This window comes from Pelodiscus sinensis, chromosome 7, assembly GCF_052426305.1.
Source record: "Pelodiscus sinensis isolate ZL-2025 chromosome 7, ASM5242630v1, whole genome shotgun sequence".
Taxonomy (NCBI): Eukaryota; Metazoa; Chordata; order Testudines; family Trionychidae; genus Pelodiscus; species Pelodiscus sinensis.
The window spans coordinates 8,148,684-8,174,826 of NC_143058.1; the positions used below are offsets into that span (position 1 = coordinate 8,148,684).

General features: G+C 47.1%; 1 protein-coding gene across 2 annotated transcripts in view; it reads left to right on the forward strand.

Moving 5' to 3' along the window:
• Positions 1–26,143, forward strand: part of PTPN4 (protein tyrosine phosphatase non-receptor type 4) — a 216,284-nt gene that overhangs the window by 31,924 nt on the left and 158,217 nt on the right. For both annotated transcript variants that reach the window (XM_075933064.2, XM_006137719.5), the window contains exon 2: positions 19,645–19,799. In XM_075933064.2, coding sequence (XP_075789179.1) covers positions 19,662–19,799 — 138 coding nt within the window. In that variant the 5' untranslated portion in view covers positions 19,645–19,661. The remainder of the gene's footprint in view (positions 1–19,644; positions 19,800–26,143) is intronic.

Below are 26,143 nucleotides of genomic sequence, written 5' to 3' on the forward strand. Positions count from 1 at the left end.
TTGTAATAAATGCATAACCTCTGGCTGAATTACTCAAGTTCTTGAATTCTGATTTTAAAGACTTCAAGTACAATGTGTCCACCATTTACTTGAATTTAAACCTGCAAGAGAGTCATGCTCCATGCTATGGAAGAATGCAAAATTCCGCTCGGGGATCTCAATCTCACTTGGAGGAAAATTCCTTCCCATCTCCAGATATGGCAGTCAGTTGGACCCTGAGCATTTCAGCAAGAATCCAACAGCCTGGCAAAGAATTGTGTATATAGTAATTCAGCTTCTTTCCCATTTTGCGTCCTATCATTGACTAGAGGGAGTATTTGCTCCCACCCGTGGCATATTGGCTATATGCCTTTATAGGCAATATCATCATATCATCCCCTCCATACATTTATCAGGCTCAGTCTTGAAACCAGTTAGTTTTTTTTTTTCTTTCCCCACTTCTCCCCTTGCAAACCTATTTGAGGACTTCATTCCTTTGATGATTAGAAATCTTAAATCTAATTTCAAGCCTAAACTTGATACGGGTCAGTTTATATCCATTTGTTCTTTTGTCAACATTGACCTTAAATTGAATAACTCCTCTCCCTCCCTACTATTAATCTCTGTGGTATGTTTATAGAGGAATCATATATTCCCTCAGCCTTATTTTGGTTAGGCTAAACAAGTTAAATTCCAAGTGTCCTCTCATAAGGTAGGTTTTCCATTCCTCTGATCATCCTAGCATCCCTTGTCTACACCTGTTCCACTTTGAATCATCTTTCTTAAACATGGGAAATGGGAATTATGTATGGTATTCCAGATGAGGTCTTACCAATGCCTTGTATAATGATGACTTCTGAAGGAATTCTATACTGGAAAAAATTCTGTGCATATTTTAAAAATCTGCATATTTTGTCAAAATAGCAGAATATTATCATGTCATTTGGAATTATTTTGGTAATTTATTTCAGAATACCTGACAGCAAGTATGTCTGTAACAATACAGATGACAAGATTCTGGAAATAGTTTTTGACAAATAGATTCCTTAGTAGGCCAATTAGCATATTTGTGGCTCCACAGGGCAGGCAGTAATACTAATATTTCCATGTATGTCAAGCACAGAAGACTTTAAGGGTATGTTTTCATAGCAAAGATAAACTCATATCTGATGAGTGCCAGCTGATTCAGGCTTCAGGGGCAAAGGCTGTGGGGCTCTTTCTTTACAGTGCAGGTCTGCAGGCTTAGACTGGAGCTGAAATGCTGGCACCCTCCTGTCAAGCAAGGTCTTAGAGCCCGGGCTCTAATTCTAGTCTAGAATCCTGCACGGTAGTGGTACAGTCTCATAGTCCATGTCCCACAAGATGGAGTTGGCTGGTATGGCCAACCATGAGGTTTTCTTTGCTGTGTAGACTTGCCCTAAAAGGCAGCACGTCTTCTGGAGTGAAATTAGGCCGTGATATGTCATAGAACTTAAATATATGTATGAAGTTCAGCAGCTGAGTAACCCCATTGAAACTACTTCTTTGCCAGTCGCTGGCCTTAGTGAGTCGCATGGCTAAGTAGTACGGTAGCATGTGTATGGTCACTGGTTTAGAGTTGAAATTGTTGCAGACAGTAGATTAGAAGGGCAATTTGAATGGAAGCTCCAGAATGACAGTGGTGAGTGCAAGCCATTGCCTACACAGAAGTAGAGATCACCATGCAGGTCTCTTCCCCTTCCTCCTTCTCCCTCCAGAGTGCAGACTTAGTAGTGAGGCTGCACCCAATCCTAACACACAGGAAAGGCTGGAACTGCTTCATAAACATTTTTGAGCCTGCCCCTCCTTTCTAGGTGCACTGCGATACTAGAAGGTAGTCTCCCATTCTTGGCAGTGATTTATGTTTTCCCTGGCTGTTCCCGACACCTAAACCAGATGCCAGCTTCAGACCACTGCCTCAGAGAGGCATATAAATCAATTATTCCAATAGGGAAAGAGTAAAATCTGAGCGAGACATTAATTCTGTGCTTGTGCTGTTGTATGGAATTCCTCCAGGAGTAATATGGTACTGACACTTCTTTCTCCACAGGAAATAACTCATCTATGATTGCATTAACCTTTTTCATGTCTACATCATATTGGCAGCTCATGAACATCCTGTGATCAACCAACACACCTGATCTTTCTCCTGTTCCAAGTGATAAGGCCTCATTTTATGGCAAAAATTGTTGTTGGTGGTCCTTAAGAACATGACCCTGCACTTTGAAATATTACATTTTACCCCATTTCTATTACTCCAGTTTTCAAGGTTGTCCATCTCGTTTCATATTCTAGTCCTGCGTATTGGCAGTACATCCCAATTTTGATATCAACAAATTTTATTAGCACACTCCCACATTTTGTGCCTGAGTCATGAATAAAACTGTTAAATATGATTGGTCCCATGACAGATTCTTGTGGAATTCCACTAGTAACCTCTTTAGCCCAGGGGTGGGCAATAATTTTTTTTGAAGTGGCCCTGGGTCTCTCTGGAAGGGTTGGGGGCCTCAAACGGAAGGGGAGGGGCCATAATACTTCTGGGCTTCCCCACCCACAGACCATGATTGGTCTGGGCATGCGGGAGCCCCTTTTCCTAGGCACCCATACCCCTGTTGGTGGGAGGAGACGTCCCATGCCCCGTTATCCCAAGGCCAATCAGGGCCTGTGGGTGAGGGAGCACATGGAAGCCTCCTCCTGCCCAGCCAGGAGCGCGCGGCACCTCTAAGTGCCACGTGCTTCTCGCGGGGCAGGGGCAGGGCAGAGGAAACTTCGTGCACTGCCCCAGGTCAATCAGGGCTGGGGGGGGGGAGGAGCACGCAACGCCTTCTCCCGCCTTGCCAGGAGTGCGCAGCGGCTCTGGCAGGGAGGAAGAAATTTGGCCTGGGGGCGGGGGAGTGGCAGGGCCTCGAGGGCTGGATATGGCCTGCTGAGGCCCTCTTGTCCACCTCTGCTCTAGCCTGTCAGTTTGCCTTTCAGTATGACCCATAGTAGTCTTTCCTTTAAATCAGGGACCTAGTGGTATCTATAGGGCTAGCTCTGGCATCCTTTGGAGTTGCATGTGAATTCAGCAGTATAAACGGCTCCCCTCCTGCCCCGAGTGCTGTGATGGTGTTGGAACATCCTCTTGCCTTTAGCAAGTGTTTTATTTCAGTGGGTCTCTTTCAAAATGTGTATATAGTTTGTTTTTTAACAGCCATATGAGGTCAGACCAAAGGTCCATCTAACCCAGTATCCTGACCTCCAATAGTGGCAAATACCGGATGCCCCAGGTTATCAAGTGATCCCTTTCCTGTCATCTATTTCCAGCCCCTGGCAAACAGAGGCTAGGGACACCATTCCTACTTATTCTGGCTAATAAGTATTGATGGATCTAACCTCCATGAATTTATCTATCTCTTTCTTGAACCCTGTTCAAGTCCTGGTCTTCACAACCTTCTCTGGCAAGGAGTTTCACAGGTTGACGGTGTGGGGAAAAAAACACTTCTTCTTTTATTAAACCTGTTACTTATTAATTTAATTTGGTGATCCTTAGTTCTTATGTTATGGGAACAAGTAAATAACTTTTCCTTATTCCTTTCTCTACACCAATCATGATTTTATAGACCTCTATCATTTTCCCCATTAGTCTCCTCTTTTCTAAGCTGAAAAGTCCCAGTCTTTTTAATCTCGTCATATGGCACCTGTTCCAAATCCCTAATAATTTTTGTTGCCCTTTTCTGAACCTTTTCTAATGCCGATATATCTTTTGAGGGGAGGCAACCACATCTGCACACGTTATTGAAGATGTGGGTGTACCATGGTTTTATATAGAGGCAATAAGATATTCTCTCTTATTTTCTATCCCTTTTTTAATGATTCCTAACACTGCCACTGCACATTGAGTTCAGTTTATATATAGTAGTTTTAATAATTAGGAATAAGTGAGGAAGTCCTTTAAGGGACTTAGCCCAGAGATGGGACACATTTCCTGATCTATGGGCTTCAAACTGAGCGGTGCAAGAAGCTCAAGACAATCAGTAAACCCTTTCCTCTCAGAGCTGCTTGGGGGTGGAGGTGGGAGGGAGACCCATATGCCTGACAAGTGTAGAATCTGGAAAGGATTAAAGTCTTGCACTGAAAAGAAGCAGGACATGAGCCTAAAAGCGCTCCTCATGAAGTCAGATTTTGCGCCCGCTTCCAAGCCAGTCCTCTCAGACTCAGTGCCGAATACCTCAGTGAGAAGTGCTTCGCTGTCACTGACCTCTGTCCAGCATTGATCTCCACTGCCTACCAAAAGGCACAGAAAACATAGTGGGAGAGGAAGGTCCCTGCTATCTCATAAGGACAATGGGAAGGTCAGAGATGAGCACAAACCCACAGTGGGCAGCTTGTCCTCCCCAGAGTATAACAGGCAGCGGCCTCGCCTGTTTGACTTTCTAGACCACTCTAGGACCCACCTCCCATCCACTTCCTTACTATGGAGTCCTTTCAGGAAACAAAAGACATTGTCATTCTTGACACCTCAAGAAGACGTGGTCCTCTCTAGGAGCAAACCTGCACTTGGGACCTTGAAGTGATCTCCATCACTCTGGTATTGCTCCCTGACACTGCAATAGTTGATGCCATGCCAGTCTCTGAGACTGTGCTATTGGTCTTTAGAGACCCAATTGAATCCCCAGCACCAATCTCTGGACTCCTGGCACTGGTCCCCAGACTAGTGGCACTGATAACTGGTCACTTGGCATCGGCCTCCTGAGGCATTCTGCCAGTCATTAGAGTGCTACTGCCGCTCCCTGAGCTTGAGGCATGGTCACTGGAATACTGTTGCGGGTCATCAGACATGTGGCATGGCACTGCAGAGCCTTGTTACTGCTTCTCACATGTGAAACACCAGGCCATAGGATCATAAGGTTGGATGAGACCTCAGGAGGTCATTGAGTCCAACCCCCTGCTTAAAACAGGACCCGTCCAAACTAAATTAGCCCAGCCAGGGCTTTATCAAGCTGGGACTTAAAAACCTCTAGGGATGAAGATTCCACCACCTCCCTAGATAACCCATTCCAGTGTTTCACCACTCTTCTAAGGAAATAGTTTTTCCTGATATCCAACCTACACCTCCCCTACTGTAACTTGAGACCATTGCTCTTCATTCTGTCATCTGTCACCACTGAGAACAGCCTCTCATCATCCCCTTCAAGTAGTTGAAACCTGCTGTCAAATACTCCCTCCCCTTCTCTTCTGTAGACTAAATAAGACCAAATCCCTCAGCCTGTCCTCACAAGCCATCCGGTACAGTGGTGAAACGGAGACAGAAATGACACTGCCCTGGGGTTGCCGAGGGAAAACCTTTCCTCCTCTGCTTCTGAAGGCAAGGAGTGGGGTTTCCCTCATGGCTGTCAACAGGTGCATGGCATCAACACCTGTGGCCAATGCTCTGGCAGTTCTGGAACCCTTGAGGGCCCCCTGTCATGGAGTCCCCTGTGTGTATCTCATTCTCTGGGGTATCTCCTGCCTTCCTCCTGATTCAGATGAGGGAATAGTTCATGATATGTAGGAGTCTTCACTAGCCTTGGATGAGGCTGCCCCAGCCGGGGAAGCGGAGCCTGTCCATTTCCATGGTCCCACCTCTTCATCTTCCTCACCTGATGAGGCATTGGTGGGACCATCACATGCAGGGCTGCAAGATGATTTTGTGTCACACTCAGAACTACTTACACATGTGTCTGAAAACCTTAACCTTTGGAAAAGTGGTGAAGGAGTCCTGTGGCACCTTATAGACTAACCGAAGTGTTGCAGCATAAGCTTTCATGGGCAAAGATCCACTTGGTCAGATGCATGTCGTCAGATTCCCTACCAGGAGTCAGATTCTAGGCAATGTCAGATCTGGTTGCCGGAGTCACAACCCATCTGCTCATCATAGCCCGACTATACCTCTTGCTGCTAGGGCAGAGGGTAGCATGTGCCTATGTGGTTCAGCACACAAAACTGTCTTTGACACTACTGGAGATGTGGTTAGTGTTGGTTTACTTTTCAGCCATGCATCACTTAGGCAAGATCCTCACAATCTCACTGCAAATACTGATTTCCCTTGCATGGTGATCATACCTGTACAAGGTAACAGAATGAGTTCTAAGTCCACGACTTATGGTGTCCCTGGTGTTGGATACCTTGGACTGGGGTTAGAGATGTGAACGACTGGTTGACTATCCGATAAGCAAATGCTTATTGGATAGTTGACAGGCTAGATGACTAGTCACTTCCCTCTCCTGCCCCTTGATAGAGGCAGCAAGGGGGGAGGGGAAGAGGAGAGGGCACTTCAAAGTGGCAGTGCAGTGTAGAGCCTGGGGTCAGCGAAGGAGTCCCTAGCTGACTCCAGGCTCCATGCAGTGTTGCTGCTTTGAAAACACCACTTGAAGCCTGATGCTGGGCTTCCCATGGCGTTTCAAAGTGGCAGCGCTGCATGTAGCCCGGGGACAGCAGGGGACTCCCCCGCTGACCCGACTCCAGGCTCCATGAAGCGCTGCCACTTTGAAACACTGCATGCAGCCTGACACTGGGCTCCCCGCAGCATTTCAAAGTAGCAATGCTACATGGAGCCTGGGGTCAGTTGGGGAGTTCCTACCTGACTCTAGGCTCCATGCAGCGCTGCTAATTTGAAACACCACATGCAGCCTGACACTGGGCTCCCCATGGCATGTCAAAGCAGCAGATCCGCATAGAGCCCGAGGTCAGCAGGGGAATCCCTTAGGGTTGTTGCAACACTTCAAAGGCGGAGGCGCTCTATTGACTAATCCAGGGGTGGCCAACCCATTAAACGAAGAGAGCCAAAACAGCGGCAGAAAAAATGCGAAGAACCGCACCAGTACTGTTGCACAAGAAAAAAGACGCTGCCTCTTTAAAAACTGTGGGTTAGGCTTTTTGGCCACATCAGGCTCCTGTCAGCCACTGCCATCTTGCTGCCTCCATTTTGCCGTGCCGGATGGCTCCCCTGCATCCGGTGAGCACAGGAGCTGGGGTCTGTAAGGGCGCACAGGGCAGCTTTGCAAGCCGCGGGTGGGGGGGGTCTTCGCGAGCCGCACTTTCAGGGCTGAAGAGCTGCATATAGCTCGCGAGCCGCAGCTTGGCCATCCCTGGACTGATCGAATAGTGGATGCAAATTGCATTGACTACTCGCTTAGTCAGTTACTTGAAATTTAACATCCCTACTTGGGGTAGAAAGCCTATCTGCGTACCCTTAGGAGCTCAGGCTTGCGGATATGACACAAGCTGTTGCTAAACATAAGCGTCCTAGAACTCAGGGCCATCCCGGAAGCTTGCAAAGTGTTCCTTCCTCAGCTCTCTCACAAGGTAGTACATGTGTTGACAGACAATATTGCTTTGATATTCTATGTCAACGAGAAAGGGGAAACATGGTCATTATTTCTCTGCCGAATAGCTGTTTGGCTGTGGGTCTTCTGTATCCAACTTGCTATCCAACTGGACATTTCACATCTCCGCAAGGTCCAGAACACACTGGCAGATCGCCTCAAAGTCCTTTTTCACTCACCACAAATGGTCCCTGTAACCAGAAGTTGTAAGGACCATCTTCCAGAGGTGTGGAACTTCACAAGTGCATCTGTTTGCATCCAGGTATCACTGAAAATGTCACCAATTTTGCTTCTTGCCAGGTCTTGACAGCAGTTTGTTATCCAATGCCTTTCTCCAGTCATGGGCAGGCAATCTGAGATGTGCTTTCCCTCCAAGGCCACATCAGCAATGTTTTCCTGAAGATGAAAAGGGGCACAAGGTGCTAGTCATCCATGAGAGGCCCAGCTATGGTAACATTGTTGGGGCTAGTTCATGGATTTAGCTGTGGCAGCCCCATGGATGCTTCCCAACTATCTTCACCTGCTTTTCAAGAACATGGAAGATTGCTGCACCCAAACCTTGCTTCCCTGCACCTGATAGCATGAATGCTGCATGCCAAAACTTTGAACAGGTCTGTTCCACACAGCTTTTAGCAGGTTTCCTTAAAGCTGAACTTCATCGGAGTTGCTTACCTGCCTAACTGGAAATGTTTCACTTGGTAGGCATTTGAACAGAACTTTTCTCTAGCTCAGTCTTTACAATCCATCCTGGAATACCTGTTCTATCACAAGCACCAAGGTCTGGCACTTGATCAAAGTGCGCATGGTAACCATATTTGCTTTTGCGGCACCTGTGGCACCTGCACCTGAGGTGCGTGCATCTGACGAAGTGGGTCTTTGCCCACGAAAGCTTATGCTCCTGCACTTCAGTTAGTCTATAAGGTGCCACAGGACTCCTCGCCACTTTTGCAGATTCAGACTAACACGGCTACCCCTCTGATATTTGCTTTTGACATTCTCATTCAAGGTGGATCAGTCTTCTTGAATGCATTGATGATCAGATTGCTTTAGGGCCTTGAAAAACTCTTCCCACAGGTACGGGAACAAGTTCACCCAATAGGATTTCAAAACTGGTACTCTACAGGCTCACTGGTTCTCCCTCTAAGCTTGGGGCCTTGTGCTTTCTCCTATATCTATCATGGAAATCAACTTTCCTTGTAGCCATCATAGTAGCAAGATGACTCTCCAAGATTAAGGCCCTAACTTCAGAATTCCTTTATTTGATGTTCTGCAGGGACATAGTTCAGCTGTGCCTCATCCAGTCTTAATGCCAAAGGTGGTATCCAAGTTTTATGGTAGTCTGAGTTCATAAGCTTCTGGCAATTGCTGTTTGCACATGCTTGGTAGATTTAGCTGAATTTTCCAAAAAATCCAAGTACAGTAAAACTCCAATAGTCCGGCACTCCTGATAGTCTGGCATCAAAATGGCAAGAGCCTAGTGAGTGAGCTTCGGCAAAAAATGAGTCGCAAGGTAACAGCGGCAGCAGCTGAACTGAGCAAAAAGGGTAAAGAAACTAAAACATTACAGTATACTGTATATAGTATGTGCAATAAAAAGGGTTAAGAACACTTTATATATAGTATATAATGTATACTGTGTATGTGTGTGTATATATATATATACATACATACATACAGGCAGTCCCCGGGATACGTACAAGATAGGGACTATAGGTTTGTTCTTAAGTTGAATTTGTATGTAAGTCGGAACTGGCTCCAGATTCAGCTGCTGCCACTGAAACTGACCAGGGGCTGACTACAGGCAGCCGGAGGCAGAGTTGCTCTGCCCCCAGCTTCCTGGAATCAGCGTGATCAGTTTCAACAGCTGCTGAATCTGGAGCCTGGGACAGAACATCTGGGGCGCTGCCCGGTAGGTTCCCACAGGACCAACCGCTGGACCCCCCCAGCAGACCAGGGGGACAGGAGCAAAGCCGCCCAGGCGGCGGGAGTCCCGCTGCCTGGGTGGCTTTGCTCCCGGGCAAACGAGCAAAGCCGCCCAGGCGGCGGCTTTGCTTGGGTGTCCCTGGTCTGCTGGGGGGGTCCAGCGGCTTTGCTGGACCCCCCCAGCAGACCAGGGAGACTGGGAGAAGCTTTTCTCGCCCCGGAGGACACGGGCGGCGACTCGCCACCCGTGAGCTCTGGGGCGAGAAAAGCCCCGTTCGTAAGTGCGGATCCGACATAAGTCGGGGACTGCCTGTATATAAAAAACCATCTTATAGTACCTCCTGATAGTCCGGCATATTTGATAATCCGGCACCAACGTGGGATTGCCCAGGCTTACTGTGGACAGAGATTTCTCCATGGGATGCCGGCACAGCCCCGTGCTGCTGCCTCTGTATCAGAGGCAGCAGCATGGGGTGGCAAGGAACTCCCTGGGAATGGGCGCGGGAGCGCACTGGCTTCCCTCCCCGTCCCTAGTGGGGGGGACTATTGAATAAACATGTAACCCAATAATATTTGGTGCAGTTACACGATTTATTAAATTACATGGTACTTATCATCCCTAGTGGGATTAGCCTGACTCTGGTCCCATTGGTATGAATGGGAGGCAGTAATCTGCAGATTCAACATTATGGCTATCAGTAATGCTGCCATTTCTCTGCAGTCATTTTAACTAAGGGCAGCAAAACTTTGTATTTCCTCCTAGTAATCTCTAAATCCTAAGACATTTTTTTAAAATCCCCAAATATTGTGAGTTGGCAACTTTAATTACTGATCAAGATGGATTAAACTTCTATATCTCGAGTTTATAAAATAATATTCAACTTGCTTCATTTAAGAACAGTTCTTATGTAGTGATAGTTATATTTTAAAAATAGTAATAAATGTAATATGACTCCTCCTTGCCCTAAGTCTGTCTTTAACATTTTGACAATACTGCTGTGGTTGGTCATCTAGATCTGAAACTTGGTGGGTTATCTTTGAACTAGACTGAAAGCATTATTGTGTTTTAAAATGAATCTGATCCAAGTATTAGGAGTCATTTCAGATAGATATATAGATTTACTTTTGTGAGAGGTGAAACTTGTTCACAGTGTGCTAAGGCTGTTCCGTTTGGAGACCTGGATGTAGAAGGGTTGAGCAGATACATCCTGTAAGTGAATAATGATAAAACATAGACTAGGAAATAGGTTTAAAATTGATGACAAAGATGTTAACAAAGTGATTCATTGGCTACTTTTTGTATTACTTTTAAATTGTGGCATCAAGGAAAAATTACCACATAGAATAGTTATCTTCATCTTGGTAATCTTTGTCCCTTGCTGTCTTCATAATTACTCAGAAGTCGTGATCAGGGCAGTTTGGGGGCGGGCAGGTGGGGGTGAGATCAGCCTCTGGCCTTTTCAAACTGCTACATTGCTGAACTGTGTAGGGAAAATATTTGAGTTTCTATCAGGCTTTTTTTGGAATTTGTTTTTTCCAGTCATCATGCGTTAGTTCTAACTGCTGAGTATTGACATGTAATTAGAAAGAAATTTTCCTGATGTAGCTTGTGGTTCCTTTCAGTACTGGATCTTAGTTCTGCATGAGGAGAAAAGACTGTGATGAAGCGGCTTTAAAACTTAGTCAAAACAGAAGATAGAGACAGGTTATGTGGGGACTAAAAGCAAATATTACTGGAGTACAATACTTGTTCTGATATAAACTCTCTAGCTTTCTCTGCGGGGGTTCTAACACCCTTTACTAAATTTTGTAATAATACATATATGCATACTTTAGAAATAATTAGGTTTTTGAAAAAAGATATTTTTAGACCTAAGACTTTTATTGACTTTTTTCATTTTTGAAATGGTTGGTGCTATGGAACATCTATATGAATATAGCATATTTTAAAATTCCTATTTGGAACTGTTGATTCCACTATGAAAATAAAATTTTACACTGTTGTGCTCAAATTCCTGAAGAAGCCATCCAAGAAAACAAGGAAAAAGCATAACAAGGGAAGTTTTTATCATTTGTTCAGACAGTGAAAGTAAAATGGAAAAATGAACACTTAGGTACTGTCTGTGACAGGGTGGGGAATGGGTCTGTGTCCAAAGTGTGAATTCCCATTTTTGTTTCTCTTACCCAAAATCTTAAGGAGATTGTACTGGCTGGTACAATCAGAATTGCTATCCCCTGTTCAGTAATGCTTCCTTTTGTCTTGCAAGCATTCTTGCTACTGTGAATAAAAATAGTAGAGCAGAGATTGAGCTATATATCCACCAGTGGCCAGAATTTTGTTTTACATCTGTATGCTTCAGTTGCATTTTGAAGATCTGTTTGAGACAGTTTCTTTCAGAAGTTTACAATGTAGTGGTTTATTTTATACCCTTTGCAGTGGTTTCTTTAATGTTCACAAAGCAATTTGACATTACATGATAAAACAATGACAGCAAAATCATAAGTTTAGGTTCTAGTTGCTGTGTTCAGTTGATTTCTGTTTCTCCATTGAAGATGCCGCTGGAAACACTGTGAAAACCATGCTATATCTGCGCATGTAACAAGGCGTACAGTTTAAATTCTGGAAGCTAGAGTTTGCTTAGAGCAACTCAAACACTTCAGTAATTGTGTACTACCATATTACCTTCAGGTTTCTAAGTAGATCACCTGTTCCAATATTCAGTTACTAAATTTTCGCCATCAGTTTTCTTGGTCCACTTCAATTATAATACTTTTCACTTGCATAGCTTCCTTATCTAATGATCTAGAAATACTTTACAAAGTCAGTGTAGAATTATAGGGCTTGCACAGGCACTGATCCAACGAAGTACATAAGCATGTGTTTAACTTTAATCTTGCAATTTGTTCTATGAAGTTGAGGACTGATTGCTTAATTAAAACATACATATAAGTATTTAGCTGAAAAAGTGTAATGTGTAAGAATTTGATTTTGAAAAACAAAAATAAGAATGAAAGTTGTGTATTCCATTTATTAGTACTTAGCCAAATGGATAGTTTTTGGCTTGCTCTATATTTCTGTTTGGAATAGTTGAAAAATTTTGTAGTGCAAAACAGAAACAATCCAGGTATGAGAGTAAGTTATACAAGCTGGAGGTGATTAGCTTCTGGTAGGGTTTCAGTTTTTAAAATGTTATAGAAAAGTAAAGTACATAGTGTGATGAGGAAAAGCTAGATGATTACCAGAAAGTAATACAAGACAAATAATACTAGCCCTCGGCTGAACAAACCTGACTGCAATGGCAACCAAATGGCAGTTACTTAAGGTTAATTAAGACAATTGGGGTCAATTAAGAAACTCCTAGAACTCAGTTGAGGCAGTTACATTAATTAAGACACCTGGAGACAATCAAGAAAATGCTAGAACCAGTTGAGGCAGGTTGTTTTGGACACCTGTCCCAAACAATTGGTTAAAAAGAATTGGTTAAAAGCCTCCCCTTCTGTCGATTCTGTGGCATGCTAGGAGTGATGGGAGGAAGGTGCACCTACTGCTACTCAGAAATGCGGGGCTTACTGTGAAATAGAGTTTTGTTACAATACCTCATGATTCCTCTTTTTGATGTAATGCTTATGACTGACATTTAAAATCTTTTAGGTATTAGTTTACAATATAAAAGAGATTATGGGTGTTTGTTTTTTGCATATGCCTGTTCTTTGCCTTTGCTGCTTTTTTCCACATGAAATTTCTCTCTAAAATATTTGATTAAAGAAGTTTGTGTTTTGCTATTTTATAGCACATTTTCAATTAGTTGAGATGTTGAGTTCCTGGAAAATTGGTAATTGTGATGCTATTAGCTATATAATGTCTACTTGCAAAAAAAATTCAAAATGAAAATGCAGTTTTGAATACAGATACTAAATTTATTCAAGTGCTTAACCATATATAAATTCCACTTTAGTTGTGCACGTGGCAGAGATAGCACATACTTTGCTAGCCATGTCCATCTGGGCCACACATACGACCTTAGGGTGAGAGTGGTGCAGCACTAAATGCCACTTAAGTTTCTTGGCCTGAGATGAATACCTTTTAGCATTTTGTAGAACATTTTAAAATACTTTTTTTAGTCTATTGTTCTCATGTAGTGCAGAGTAGTGTAAAATTTACAGTTGGCATTTAAATTGTAGTTATATTTTGACAGCCATAACTCCCCTACTCATTCTGTTTTCTAGAAAACGAGGTTTCTGGTTTTTTTTGTAATGTTCCAAATCTCCTGGATTGGTATTTTGAGAGTCTTGTGAAGGAACATTTTCTCTTCAAAGGTGAACATATTGATTACCTTTCCTGATTCGGGAAGTCGTATGTTCCCGCTACATGCAGCGTGTGCAAATTGTTCTGTGGAAGAACACAAGGAGTCTATGGAAGCAAGGCTACAGATATTTGTTTGTCTGGATATCCCCCCACCTTTCATAAACAGATTGCAAGATTGACTGGTGCTCTGCCCAAGTTAAATGAGAGTCAGCAGTGTGATGCTGTTGCAAAGAAAGCAAACATGATTCTGGGATGTATTAACAGGTGTGTTGTGAGCAAGACATGAGGGTGTGTTGTGAGCAAGTCTTCTGCTCTACTCTGCGCTGGTTAGTCCTCGTTTGGAGTATTGTGTCCAGTTCTGGGCACCGCATTTCAAGAAAGATGTGGAAAATTTGGAGAGGGTCCAGAGAAGAGCAACGAGAATGATTAAAGGTCTAGAGAACATGACCTATGAGGGAAGGCTGAAGGAACTGGGTTTGTTTAGTTTAGAAAAGAGAAGATTGAAGGAGGACATGATAGCAGTTTTCAGGTATCTAAAAGGGTGTCATAAGGAGGAGGGAGAAAACTTGTTCATCTTGGCCTCTGAGGAATAGAACAAGAAGCAATGGGCTTAAACTGCAGCAAGGGAGGTTTAGGTTGGACATTAGGAAAAAGTTCCTAACTGTCAGGGTGGTCAAACACTGGAATAAATTGCCCAGGGAGGTTGTGGAATCCCCATCTCTGGAGATATTTAAGAGTAGGTTAGATAAATGTCTATCAGGGATGGTCTAGACAGTATTTGGTCCTGCCATGAGGGCAGGAGACTGGACTCGATGACCTCTCGAAGTCCCTTCCAGTCCTAGTATTCTGATTCTATGATTACTTCCAGGGCCTGTTCCTCAAAGGAGACTTCCTGTAGGAAGTCTTAGTGGGAGTTACACAGGGGTAGTGAGGAACACCTCTCCAAAGGAATGAGAAGCACATATTTTCATAAAAGCTTTGAGGTTGGTGGGAGGGGAAGAGGTCAATTTATCCTCTTTACTTGTAGGAAGACTCCATAGCACTATATGGATACTGCTCTGGTTTTGAAGGATCATGATACCAGAATTTCAGTAGAGTGGCAGAAGGGCTTTATGCCTGCTCCAAATATTGAGTCCCTTAGTATACAGGCCTCTTTGGTATCAATGAAGTCAACCCAGTTGCTTCTACTTCATTGGCACCAAGTAAACATTTGGAACCTGCTAAATATTTGGTTCTGGGAAATTGAACAGACTTCATTAGCACTGACGCTGGTTAGCAATATGGAATGAAGGACCTGCAGGTCTCTAATGAACTCAAGTCCTCTCTGTTGTCTGAAGGTATATATTTATTTATGAAGTAGTGTGTCTGGGTATGCTTACTGGACACACTACCTTCATACGTTGTCATGCTTTGAGACTGACTCAGGTAAAAGTTAATTCAGCCTCTGGATTCTCCAGTGCAAACTCATCAGACTCCTTTCAGAGGAGAAAAAACATCCTTCAAAGGCAAATGTGCAGGCACACTAGTCATCTGGTTTTTTCTGAATGAGACAGTAATCCCTTCAGCACCAACATGTCCCAATGATTATAGGAGCTTTTGAGACCTTGTGTAAAGAGGTAGGTGATACATTTTAAATTTCTCTAGAGGAAATTCAGAAGGCTTCTCACAAACTTTTAATCATTTTACATGGCCCTCTGGCAGGGTGAGTTGTCTGCTCAGTAATAAAGCATTTTCAGCCTGTGAAAAATCTGGCAAACTCCAGCTTCCATTGCCCCAAATTCTAAGACAAAGGACAAGTAATAAATATTATGCACCATCCAAAAGGATGTAATATCTTTACTTTCGCCTGGAGCCTGGCTCTTTTGCGGAGTTGGCTATAAATGAATGGAGTAAGCATTTTGATGTAGTCCCATGAGAAAAGGATCTGAAACATTTAGGCTTTCTTGTGGGAATTTTTTTTTTTCAGCAAGCCAGCAGTTTAAAATAACCAGCTTGCTCAATGGCAACATCTGAGGCATTAGGAATGTGAACAATTAGTTGACTGTCCAATAATCAAATGCTTATTAGATAGTCAATACATTAGTTGACTAGTAGCTCCCCCCCTTGCTGCCTCTATCAGCAGCAATGTGGGGGGGGAGGGGGGAGGGAAATGAGGCTGGGGTGCTTCAGAGTGGCAGTGCCAGCTGATCCCAGGCTCCATGCGTCACTGCCACTTTGAAATGCCACCTTGTGGCTGTTTCTACACTTCAAAGGCAGAGATGCAAATTGCATTGACTATACAATTAGCCAATTAATCTAAATTTAACATCCCTATGAGGCATCATTGTGACTTCTGTTGTTTGGAATCCCAAGAGAGGTCCAAGCCACAGTGGAGGTTCTTTCATTTGTAGAATCAAAGCATTTCAGATTAATCTAAATGATTCTGTGCAACACTTTGGTCCCTTGGCACTTACATTCCTGCAACCAAGAGGAAATAGTATAAACCTCAGCCTTTTCCTATATCAGTGGTTCTGCTGCGAGGCCAGCAGCTTAGACTTGTTGAAGATGATGACCACAGGCCACGTCTGAGGGCTTCAGTCTAGGGGCCTGTAACCTTAGCCCTGGTGCCATCTTGACCTGGGATAATAGGACTTTGGCTTTGGTCCCCGACCTCCTTGGTGTGGAGGGTCTTGGGCAGGCTCAGTTTGCTCCCTCCTTCGGGGGTTCCTTGAGTAATTTTTGTTGTCAGAGGGTTGTCACCATGCAATGAAATTTGAGAACGCCTGCCCTGAATAAAAGACTATGCTGCTTGATTTCTATTGCTAGAGACCTACTGAACCCCCTCAGGAAACAGCTAAGGTTTCAGAAAAGGTGGTTTGCTGTTCTTGCTTTTTCTTCAGAGCCAGCTATAGCTAGTAAGACCAATAAGGCTGATCAAGAGCTGCAACCCAATGTTTCCTTTGGATTTGCCTTCCCCATCATTTGGAAACCACCTTTCCCTACTTCAGGGGTCATGGAACAACAAAGTGGACAAGTGGGTCATAGAGATCATAACCTCTAATTATGCAGTTGAGTTCCATACTAGACCTATTACCTCTTCACCCAGATACATACCTTCTCTGTTCATTTTCAGGGATCCCTCCTATGAGAGGATTCTCATCTCATAAGTCAGGGGTGGGGAGCCTCAGGCCCAGGGGCTGGATGCGGCCTCTGGCTTGCCTGAATCTGGCTGCTGAGGTTCAGGGTCCCCCTAGCATTGGGGATCCCATGCTAGTGCTCTCCCTCCCCCCCCTTCACTGCTCCACCATGGGGCTGAAGCACAAAATCTATTAGTCTGAGCCCCCCTGTGCTTTGGTGTGGAAAGAGAATGTGAAATGTCTTTCTCCTTGTCAGTTGGGGACCACATCACTTGTGTGTGGCCCCCAACTGATTTTTCTGTGCTTCAGTGGCCCCAGCCCAAAAAAGGTTCCCCACCCCTGTCTTAAGTAATAGAAGAGGGGTTTTCACCTTAAAGGGGGAAAGGTTTCTATTCCAGGTATTTATTCCTAAGAGGAAGAGGGACATTCGTTTTGACAGCTCTTTGAGGCCAATTCAGAATCTGGAGTTCATATTCTTTCTTTCACTTTTCTATCAAGAGCACCCTCCTTTCTCCCACCCTTTCAGCTCAGATGGTCACAATGAGTGAGTGGGGCTCTAATGGTGAACTGTCCCTTAGTTTTTTCCATTACCAAGATATACCTCAGACCTTGCCCAAAGTTTATACCTAAGTCTAAACTGTGATCTGAGTCTCATTCGGATCAGTGTATTCATTTTCCAGTATTTTCCCCTAAACTATACTTTAAAAATGATGAAGCCATGGATCTTGGATAGTAAAAGGATCCTTGCCTTTTACCATCAGACTGATGGTCTTTTTGGTCTCCTCCAAGACACTTGATGTCCTTCCTCATTTCAATGATAAGGGCTACTCATTTTTCCCCACCCAAACATTTATTAAAGTGGGTGTTGGGGTACATTAGGCTGTGTTATGAGTTGACTAAGGTAGTTTCACCAATTAATGTTAGGTTTCAACTCGGTCCTGATTTAAGTTCCCTCTAAAGCTGTGTGGTCATGCAGCACTCTGTTAAGCACCATGCAGACTCTCAGGGCTGTGGTAAGGAGAGGTGCTTCTCCCTTCTGGCCTCAGAATATCTTTGACACAGAACTGTAGCAGGAGGGAAAGGCACTCCTCACCCAGCCTCAGCAGGGACCTTCCTGGGACTTAGGGGAGAAGCGCCCCTCACCTAGCTCCAACACAGCCCTAACATGGGCCTGCCATGGCCAGAGCAGAGGCACTTCTTACCCCAGCCTGGGCAGTGCTGTGGTGGTAGAGTGGGGAGGGAGTCCTCTCTACCCACTGCAGACCCTGGGCAGCCAGCACCCACAGCCAGAGTCTTCTTCCTCCTGCACTTGAACCCTCTGCTCCCCCAGCTCTGAGCCACGCATCTCTGGCCCCCCCCAAACCCAAATTCTCAGCCTAGCCCTGAGCCCCCACTTCCAAACTCCATATCTCTTGGCCGTACCTTCACCAAATGAATTTCATTATGTGCACTAAGGAGGTGACATCACAGACATTGCTCCTAGATTGGAGCACATAACATAATTCATTCCACACGTAGAGAGGGGAAAAAATTAGAAGGAACACTGGATCTGGATTATCTTTGTAGTTTCCCCAAGGAATGTCCACATTAGTGATATCTGTAAAGCTGCCATATGGAGTTCCTAATACTGTCTCCAGGCATTGAGTTAATAGCAGCTTCTGCAACTGATACCTCTTTTGATAGAATAGTCTTTCAGACTGTGGTAGATACTTAGATCACTGCTTGGAGTCACCTGGTGTGGAATACGCTTATGGACGAAAAAAGGGAAGAATACTTATCCATAGAGCAGAGATCCCTGAACTGGGGAAGGTGTGGGGAGAAATGTTAGAGGCAGGTGCAATGCGCTAAGATAGCCCCAACAAGGTGTGGAAGGGAGCATCACCCAGTCCCATCCACAGCTGTGGCCTGGCCCTGGCTCCCCACTGCAGCTCTAGTTTCTGGCCCCAGATCTCGGCCCCATGCTTGACATTATCCCCAGCCTTGGTGCAGGTCCACACTTGGTCCCCCGGGGGCCCAGGCTCGGCCAGCTTACCCTGGCCTGTGTGGTGTTCTCTACCCACTCTTTCCTCCTCCAGAGTCACTGCTCTGCTCTTGGCCCTGGCTCCAGGGGTGGAGGCAGGGAGTGTGACCCTCTACAGTAATGGTCTGCTAACTTTTAAGTAACGAGTTCTTTGAGATGTTGTTCAAATGTGTATTCCATGAGTTTCCCTCTGCTTTAGAATTCCTCTGTAATATTATGGAAACCATGATAGAGAAGGAACTGGTGTGGTGGTTGATCCTGTACCCCTCTTTATATTTTTAATAACAGGTGCAAAAGTAGTCTTGTGTAGACCAAATAGAAAATATGAGCAAAAAATTTGCAGTCTCTGGGAGGGATGTTAAATTTAGTTTAGTCGATGAGTGGGGGAACAATGGCGGGGTTAGCTCCCAGGGCCGGGAGCTAACCCCGCTGCGGCTCTGCCTTTTAAATGTATTAAAAATGTATTACTTTTACTTTTTATTAAAAACGTATTACATTTAAAAGGCTAAAGTGCAGTGGGGAGGACTCCGCGTGAGCCAGGACAGCTGATTCCCAGCTTGCGCTGCGCACCAGCCTTAAATGTAAAAAGACTGGAGCGCAGTGGGCAGGACTTGGTGCAAGCTGGGAATCAGCTGTTCTGGCTTGCGCTGAGTCCTCCCTGCTGTGCTTCATCTGATTCCCAGCTTGTGGCATCCTCCCATGGAGATATGCCGAGGGGACTGGCTTTTAAGCTAGCTCCCCACAGCACCAGCTCCTGCTCCGCCCCAGTCCCCCCTTGTGTCTGAAAACTGTAGGTACTGGGAGTACTTATAATTTTTTTTAAAAGGGGTACTTTAATTAAAAAAAGATTGAGAAATGCTGTTTTAAGTCAAGCATTTTTGCTTTCTTAAAGTTCTGTCAGTTACAGGATTTCTTTCAATTTTGTTTTTTCTAAAGACCTTGTGTGGACAGTAATGACCGCACGTTTCCGATTGCCTGCTGGCAGAACCTACAATGTACGAGCATCTGAGTTGGCACGAGACAGACAACATACAGAGGTGGTCTGCAATATTCTTCTCCTGGATAACACTGTACAAGCTTTCAGAGTTAATGTAAGTACAGCATTATATTTTTGATTTAGTAACAATTTCACCGTGTGCGTCTCTTAATTTGTATGTACAAAGTACTTTTCTTTACTGAACTCACATAAGATTGACTTCCAAACAAGACATGAAACATATTAAATGTCAAAAATATCGTAACAAAGGTAGATACTATATTTGAACAAACATACTTAACAAGTATATAATTAGCCATCTTGTATATCTCATCAGTTTTGTCGTCCTCTACAAATATAGTACAAACGCTTGCATTTGAGAAATGAGTTTAAGAGCATAATCTTCTGCTAGCTGATCCTATTTCTGTTTAAGGCTCCTATACTGCATACCAGTGTTCCTTCTTAGATTTTCCATCCATGAGCAGAGTGAGTTTTTTCCTTTGTGCCCATAATCAGGTCATGTGTGCTTGTTTAGATGTGTGACACGGCCCTGAGCCCTGCTCCCAAGCATCACGCCCTCCCCCACCTGCTGGGGAGAAGGTGAGACATACCCCCTGTACTGGAGCATTGTCCCCAGGGCAGCCTGTGTGCAGGGCAGGGGCTGCCCTCCGCAGGGCTGGCTGCAAGACCCAACCTGGGGCAGAGGGAAGCTGCTGACAGCGCCCACAGCTTGCAGGCAGTGAGATGCCGGAGGTGGGGCAGCAACATATGGGGAGCTGCCAGAGAGTGGGAGGGGCAGGGGGCTCTGAACGTCAGAGGGCAGTGGGGGGGGGGGGGGGGGGAGAGAGGTGTTCAGGGAACCACAGCCCCGGCTCAAGCTTCAGCAGCTACCTGCCACGCAGCCCACCCAATGAGCAGCCAGGCAGCCACCATGCGGCCCTGGCTGCAGTTCCAGCCATGGAAAGGGGCTGGAGCTGCGCTGCCTCTGGAGCAGTCTCACGCTGCCACATGGCCCAGTGGTCCCTGGAGCCATGGGCGGCGAGTTATATGGGCTCGTGGTGCCCAGGCTCCAGCAATATTTAGAGCCGGGGGCCCTGTTCCACCAATATTTGGAGCTGGGTCTCTCCCCCGGTTCTGAATATTGCCTGTCCTCCCCACCCCTGCAAGAAGACGCCAACGGCTGCAATGTCAGAAGCTGCACAGCCCGACACACCTCGGCGCTGCTGCGCGTGCTCCGGCGGCCCCAGGCACTTCAAAAGCCGGGGCCGCACACCATGAAGCCGGTGGAGAACGCAGGAGGCCTTTAGGTGAGTGCGGCCCCTCCCAACCGCCCGTGTGCCCCCTGCGGCCAGCCACCCCCTCCCGTGCGCACCTCTGCAACTCCCCCTCCCCGCTTGTGGGCACCCCCCCGCCTTTGTACCCCCTACTGCCGGCTGCCGTCTCCGGTGCAGCTCTGGCGACGGCAAAGGAGCCGTTCACAGTGGGAGGGGGGCAGCTGAGCTTCCTGTCTCGCCAGTGCCACTCGCCTGCCTGCGCCCCAGCTGCCAATCGTGCGCCCCAAGCCTGAGAGCCACCCTGTCAGTGCTGGGGCCGTGGAGTCTCGCCACTGGCGGGGCTGTGCCGCGCCGGAAGGAGTGCCTGACTGGGTAAGGGCACTGGAGGCTAGAGGAGGGAGGGGGAGGTGCTGGGAGAAAGCTTGAAAGAAGGGGTGGGCATGAGGAAGATGGGGATGGAGAAAGTCATGTGTGAGGGCACAGAGGCATGAAGGGAATGGGGGCAGAGGGTGGTGAGGGGGTGGACATCAGGGGAAAAGGGGGCAGGGGCAGTGAGGGAAGGGAAAGGGGAGGCACCAGGAAGGTGCAGGGGTAAGGGAAGGTGCAGGTGCCAGGGGATTCTGGGAGTGAAACAGAAGGGCAGACACCTGCAGGGAAGGGACCAGGACCAGAGGAGAGAGGCAGGGCAGGTGTGTAGAGGGAGGTGTTAGGAGAGAGGATGAGGAGCGGTAGCTCACATGATCAGAGTGGGACTACGGGAGGAGTGGGCACAGGGGGGAGAGACGGGCTGATGGAGGGGGGCAGGTCGCAGGAGGGCTGAGGGCAGTGAGAAGGGCAGGGAGGATGAACGGTTGGGGCAGGCACTAGGGGAGCTGATGGAACAAGAGGAGGAGACATGGCAGCAGAGAAAAAAGGCAAAGATTTAAAAATATTTATTAATAACTTGGGTACCACAGTGGCACATCCAAACAAGCCACATGAACTCAGTACTAGTGCATAACACAAAATTCATTCTGTTCATGGGAGGAAACTTAGGCTATGTCTACACTGGCGGTTTCTTGCGCAAGGGTTCTCGTGCAAGAAGTCTTGTGCAAGAACACGTCCACACTGCCATGTGCGAGCTGTGCTTTTGCGCAAGAGCATCCATGGCAGTGTGGACGCTCACTTGCCCAAGAAAGCTCTGATGGCCATTTTAGACATAGGGGTTTCTTGCGCAAGAAATCCCTGACAAGCATCCACACTGCCCTCTTGTGCAAGAGAGCTAACACCTGTTAGAAAAGAGCGTAGCTCTTGCGCAAGACGCCCTCTCTTACTGCGCCATACTGTAAATTTCCTTGCGCAAGAGCAGGCGGGCAGTGTGGCTGCTCTGTGGGTTCTTGCACAAGAACGGCTGTACTTGCACAAGAAGCCGTGAGTGTAGACATAGCCTTAGAGGGAACACTTCCCCCAGCTCTCTGCCCCCGAGTTATTGTCTCACACATTGGATTAATGCAACTGCAGGATAGCTGCATGCGGGGGGGGGGGGGGGGAGAGGGTTGGTGGTGGCCAAACTAATCCCTGTTGGTAGGAGGATGTGGGAAAAGCCCTTCGAGAGGGGTGACATGACACCTTTTACATCTGATCATGTGTCCATCTTGCCCCGAGTGTGTTACCTCCAGAGGCGTAGGGGGGAGGTGTTTGCCAGGGGGTGTGGCTAATGGGGCACCACCAAGAACTATACTAACCTGCCGCCCATGCCTGGAGCAGCCGTGGCTCAGTGTCATCCGGAGCAGTCCAGCCCCTGGAGCAATCCTCTTCCGCTGGCTGCTGCCTGTGGCTGCCACTAGAGCAGGAACCGAAGCCATGGTGAGGCTGCCCAGGGATAGCCTCCCCACGCCCTGGGTCCTGCCATGCTCATGGGGCAGCTGCCGGCCATGCAGCCCCACTTGCCGCCCGAGCAGGAATGCACTGTGCTGCTCACCTTCCAGCAGGAAAGTAAGTGCTGCTGCGCGACTCCGCAAAGGAGGTGGGCGGGCATAGAGTTGTTTGTGTGCTGCTACGCGTGTGCATACCTTAGAGCAGGGGTGCCCAGCCCATTTAACAAAGAGCCGAAACAGCGGTGGAAAAAATGCAAAGAGCTTCACCAGAATTGTTGGGGGGGAGAAGACGCTGCCCCTTTAAAAAACATGGGCTTAGACTTTTTGGCCACAGCAGGCTCCCACTGGCCACTGCCATCTTGTGGATGCCATTTTGAATTGCCGCTGGTGGACGGCTCTCCTGCCCCAGTGAGCCCACGCATATCTATCTTTGAAGATTGAAAAAAGCATTGGCAAAGACCCTTAGAAGAGGCTATCCAAGAACACAGATGTTGTCATGGAATGAAAGCTAAAGCACTATTGTGGGTTAGAAACTTGTTAAGAAAGAAAAAATATTCTTAGCATGGCAAAAGGGTAGCATTGCAGTGCTTCATTCTTATAAGGACAGATGTTCAGTTTATATTTCAGTCATTTGGGGGAAAAAAAAGTGAACAACGTGGTGGCAAAATTTGCTGATGGTATGATTATTCCAATTAATCAAGACTAGAAAATACTGGAGATTTTGGAGAGTTAGATATATAAGCAGGATGGTGGTTGATTGCGAAGCAGGACTTCAGGCAGGGAATAAAGGTGAAGTGGGGTTGAGGAGGAGCTTCACTCTCGTGAATCATGGATGGACTTGAATATTTTTTTTTCTGTTGGAATGTTTTGAGGAAGTTGTAAGCAGAGAATTTTTTTTTAAGAAACATGAACAGCTGTTCAGTTTGGCAATTGGGAAGTTATTTTGGATATAAGACAGAATCATGTAACTGACTGATTATTTCATTTAAAGTACAGAATAAAAACTGATTTTTTTCTTTCACGATTCAAGTGGCAATAAATCATTTCCAGTCTTTTCTCAGTTCCTTCTTACCACCCATCATGGTCATTGGAACGTGCTCTTGCTCTCCCCTAGCAAGCGCCCTTTAGCAGTTACTCATTTTTAAAGTTCTTTGTTCTAGTTTCAACAGTTACAGTTCTTATCAGTTCTCTAAGTAGTTAAGTACTGTTTTCTAGTACTAAGGGCCCACAGTGATCCTTGCTCCACAGGTTCCACGAGGCATGCCCGGCCCTCAGGACTTCAAACCCCGAGAAAAGTGCCAGAGGCCTATGCCCTGTGGTGACCCACACACTCTGCTTGCCGTAAGTGCTTGGGAGAGGCTCGCTTGTCTGAGGCCTGTAAAATTTGTAAGGCGTTTAAACCTCGGACAAAGCAGGAGAGAGAGTCGCGCCTGAAAATCATTCTAATGGAAGGGGCTTTGTCTGACACCGGCATCGGACCCAGCAACAGAGTGCACTGGACTCGGTGCGGGAGGCGTCAGGCCACTCGCGCACCTCCCCGGCACCTTGCAGACCTTGGCACCATTCCCAGTCCTCGGTGCCCAAGAAAAAGAGATCTAGCAGGGATAGGTTGCCCCCACGGCGCGTGCCCTCTGTGCACCTTCGAGTGGGGCATGTGGCACCATCAGGCGTCGAGTCTGGACTGTCTCAGTCGAGCAAGCAACCAAGTCTGCACCGGTACGCCAACCCAATGGGGACTTCCCAGAGCCCTTGACTCCGGAGGCTTTCGAGGTGGCCAGGGATCTGACTGAATTGTCTCCCTCTCTACTCCGGTACCAACCTCGGGAAAGGATCAGGACCCCGGGTGGCATTGATCAGAGCCTAGGGCACCAAGCACCCTGGCACTGGATCCTAAGAAGCACCACTCCGCTACGGTCAGCTCCCATGCCTCTCCGGGCCTGAGTGTGGCACCACCTGCAAGGCTGTCACCAGCGGTGACCTCAATCCTGGCCCTTGCCTTGGAATCGGACCCGGCATCTGGGCACGGATGTCGACAGGAACCGAGCGTGGTACCACCACTGATGGCTCCATTCAGGGCCTCTCGGTCCTGGGCCTGGCCATGCCTTCTCCTCCTCCCCCTCCCCACTGGCACCGGGGTAAACTGGAGTCGATGGCTCAGAATGTCCCATTAGCCAGATCACCAACTGCGTCTGCCTCCGCCCCACCATGGTCCACGTCTGAGTAGACAACCGACTCAGAAGTGGAGTCCAGGTGGTCATCCAGGGGAATCCAGGTCCAAATCCTGCCACCAGTCCCACTCAACCAATCACGGCACTGGAGTACCCCCGCTCATCAGCAACAGCATCCATGGGCACTGGTGATGCAGCAGTTCTGGCCCCCACAGGCTCTACGCCCATCTCAATGGCCGTTTTGGACCCCATGGGCCTGCTACTAGAGCCAGGACATGGGCCCCTCTAGGCCAGAGTTTGTCCTCTCTGGGTCCAGGGCGCCCCCTTCGGCAACCCCGCTGACCAGGTCGCCCATGTCGGGGCTGTCACTTCCCCCAGACCAAACCTCCCAACAGCCCTTGGAGACTGAGGGCCAGGTGGTCCAGCCACCCACAGGGCCCTCACTGGCAACCTCTCAGGTCCTCTCGCAGGCTGAGGCCACTGTGGAGACGGGGCTGAAGGGATCGTCCTCTTCCTCCCCTGACGAGGCCCTGGTGACACTCTCCCTTCCATGCCCTCCATGGACTCAGGCACACCAGGACTTCCTTGGACTCTTGGCCCAGAGCCTGGGAGTCCAGGGTGAGAGGGCGTCGGAGGACTTTGACCCATCTGTCAACATCTTGCAGTCTGATAGTCCCAACAGATTGGCCTTCCCCATTAACAAAATGGTGGCCAAAATATCTGAGTCTCTCTGGCAAACCCCAGCTTCTACCCACCAACTGATGAGAGGGCTGAGCATTGGTACTTTGTGTCTCAGGAGGGGAATGAATATCTTGTCTCCCTTCCCTCACCAGGGTCCCTAGTCATCCAGGTGGTGAACCAAAGGAAGAGACAGGGACAACCGGAGGCTACACCAAAAAATAGGGACGTCATAAAAATGGACCTGTTAGGCAGGAAGGCCTACATGTCGGGAGGCCTACAGTTTTGCATAGTGAACCAGCAGGTCCTGCTGTCTTGCTATGCCTAAAGCACCTGGGCCTCCATGGCTAAGTTCACAGAGTTACTCCCCAGGGACTCTCTGCTCGAGTTTGCCCTGCCTTCCTCCGAGAGGGCTCTAATCTCTAGGGCTGTGCTCCTGGCTACCCTCAATGCGGCTGACACGGCTGCACATGCCATGGCTAT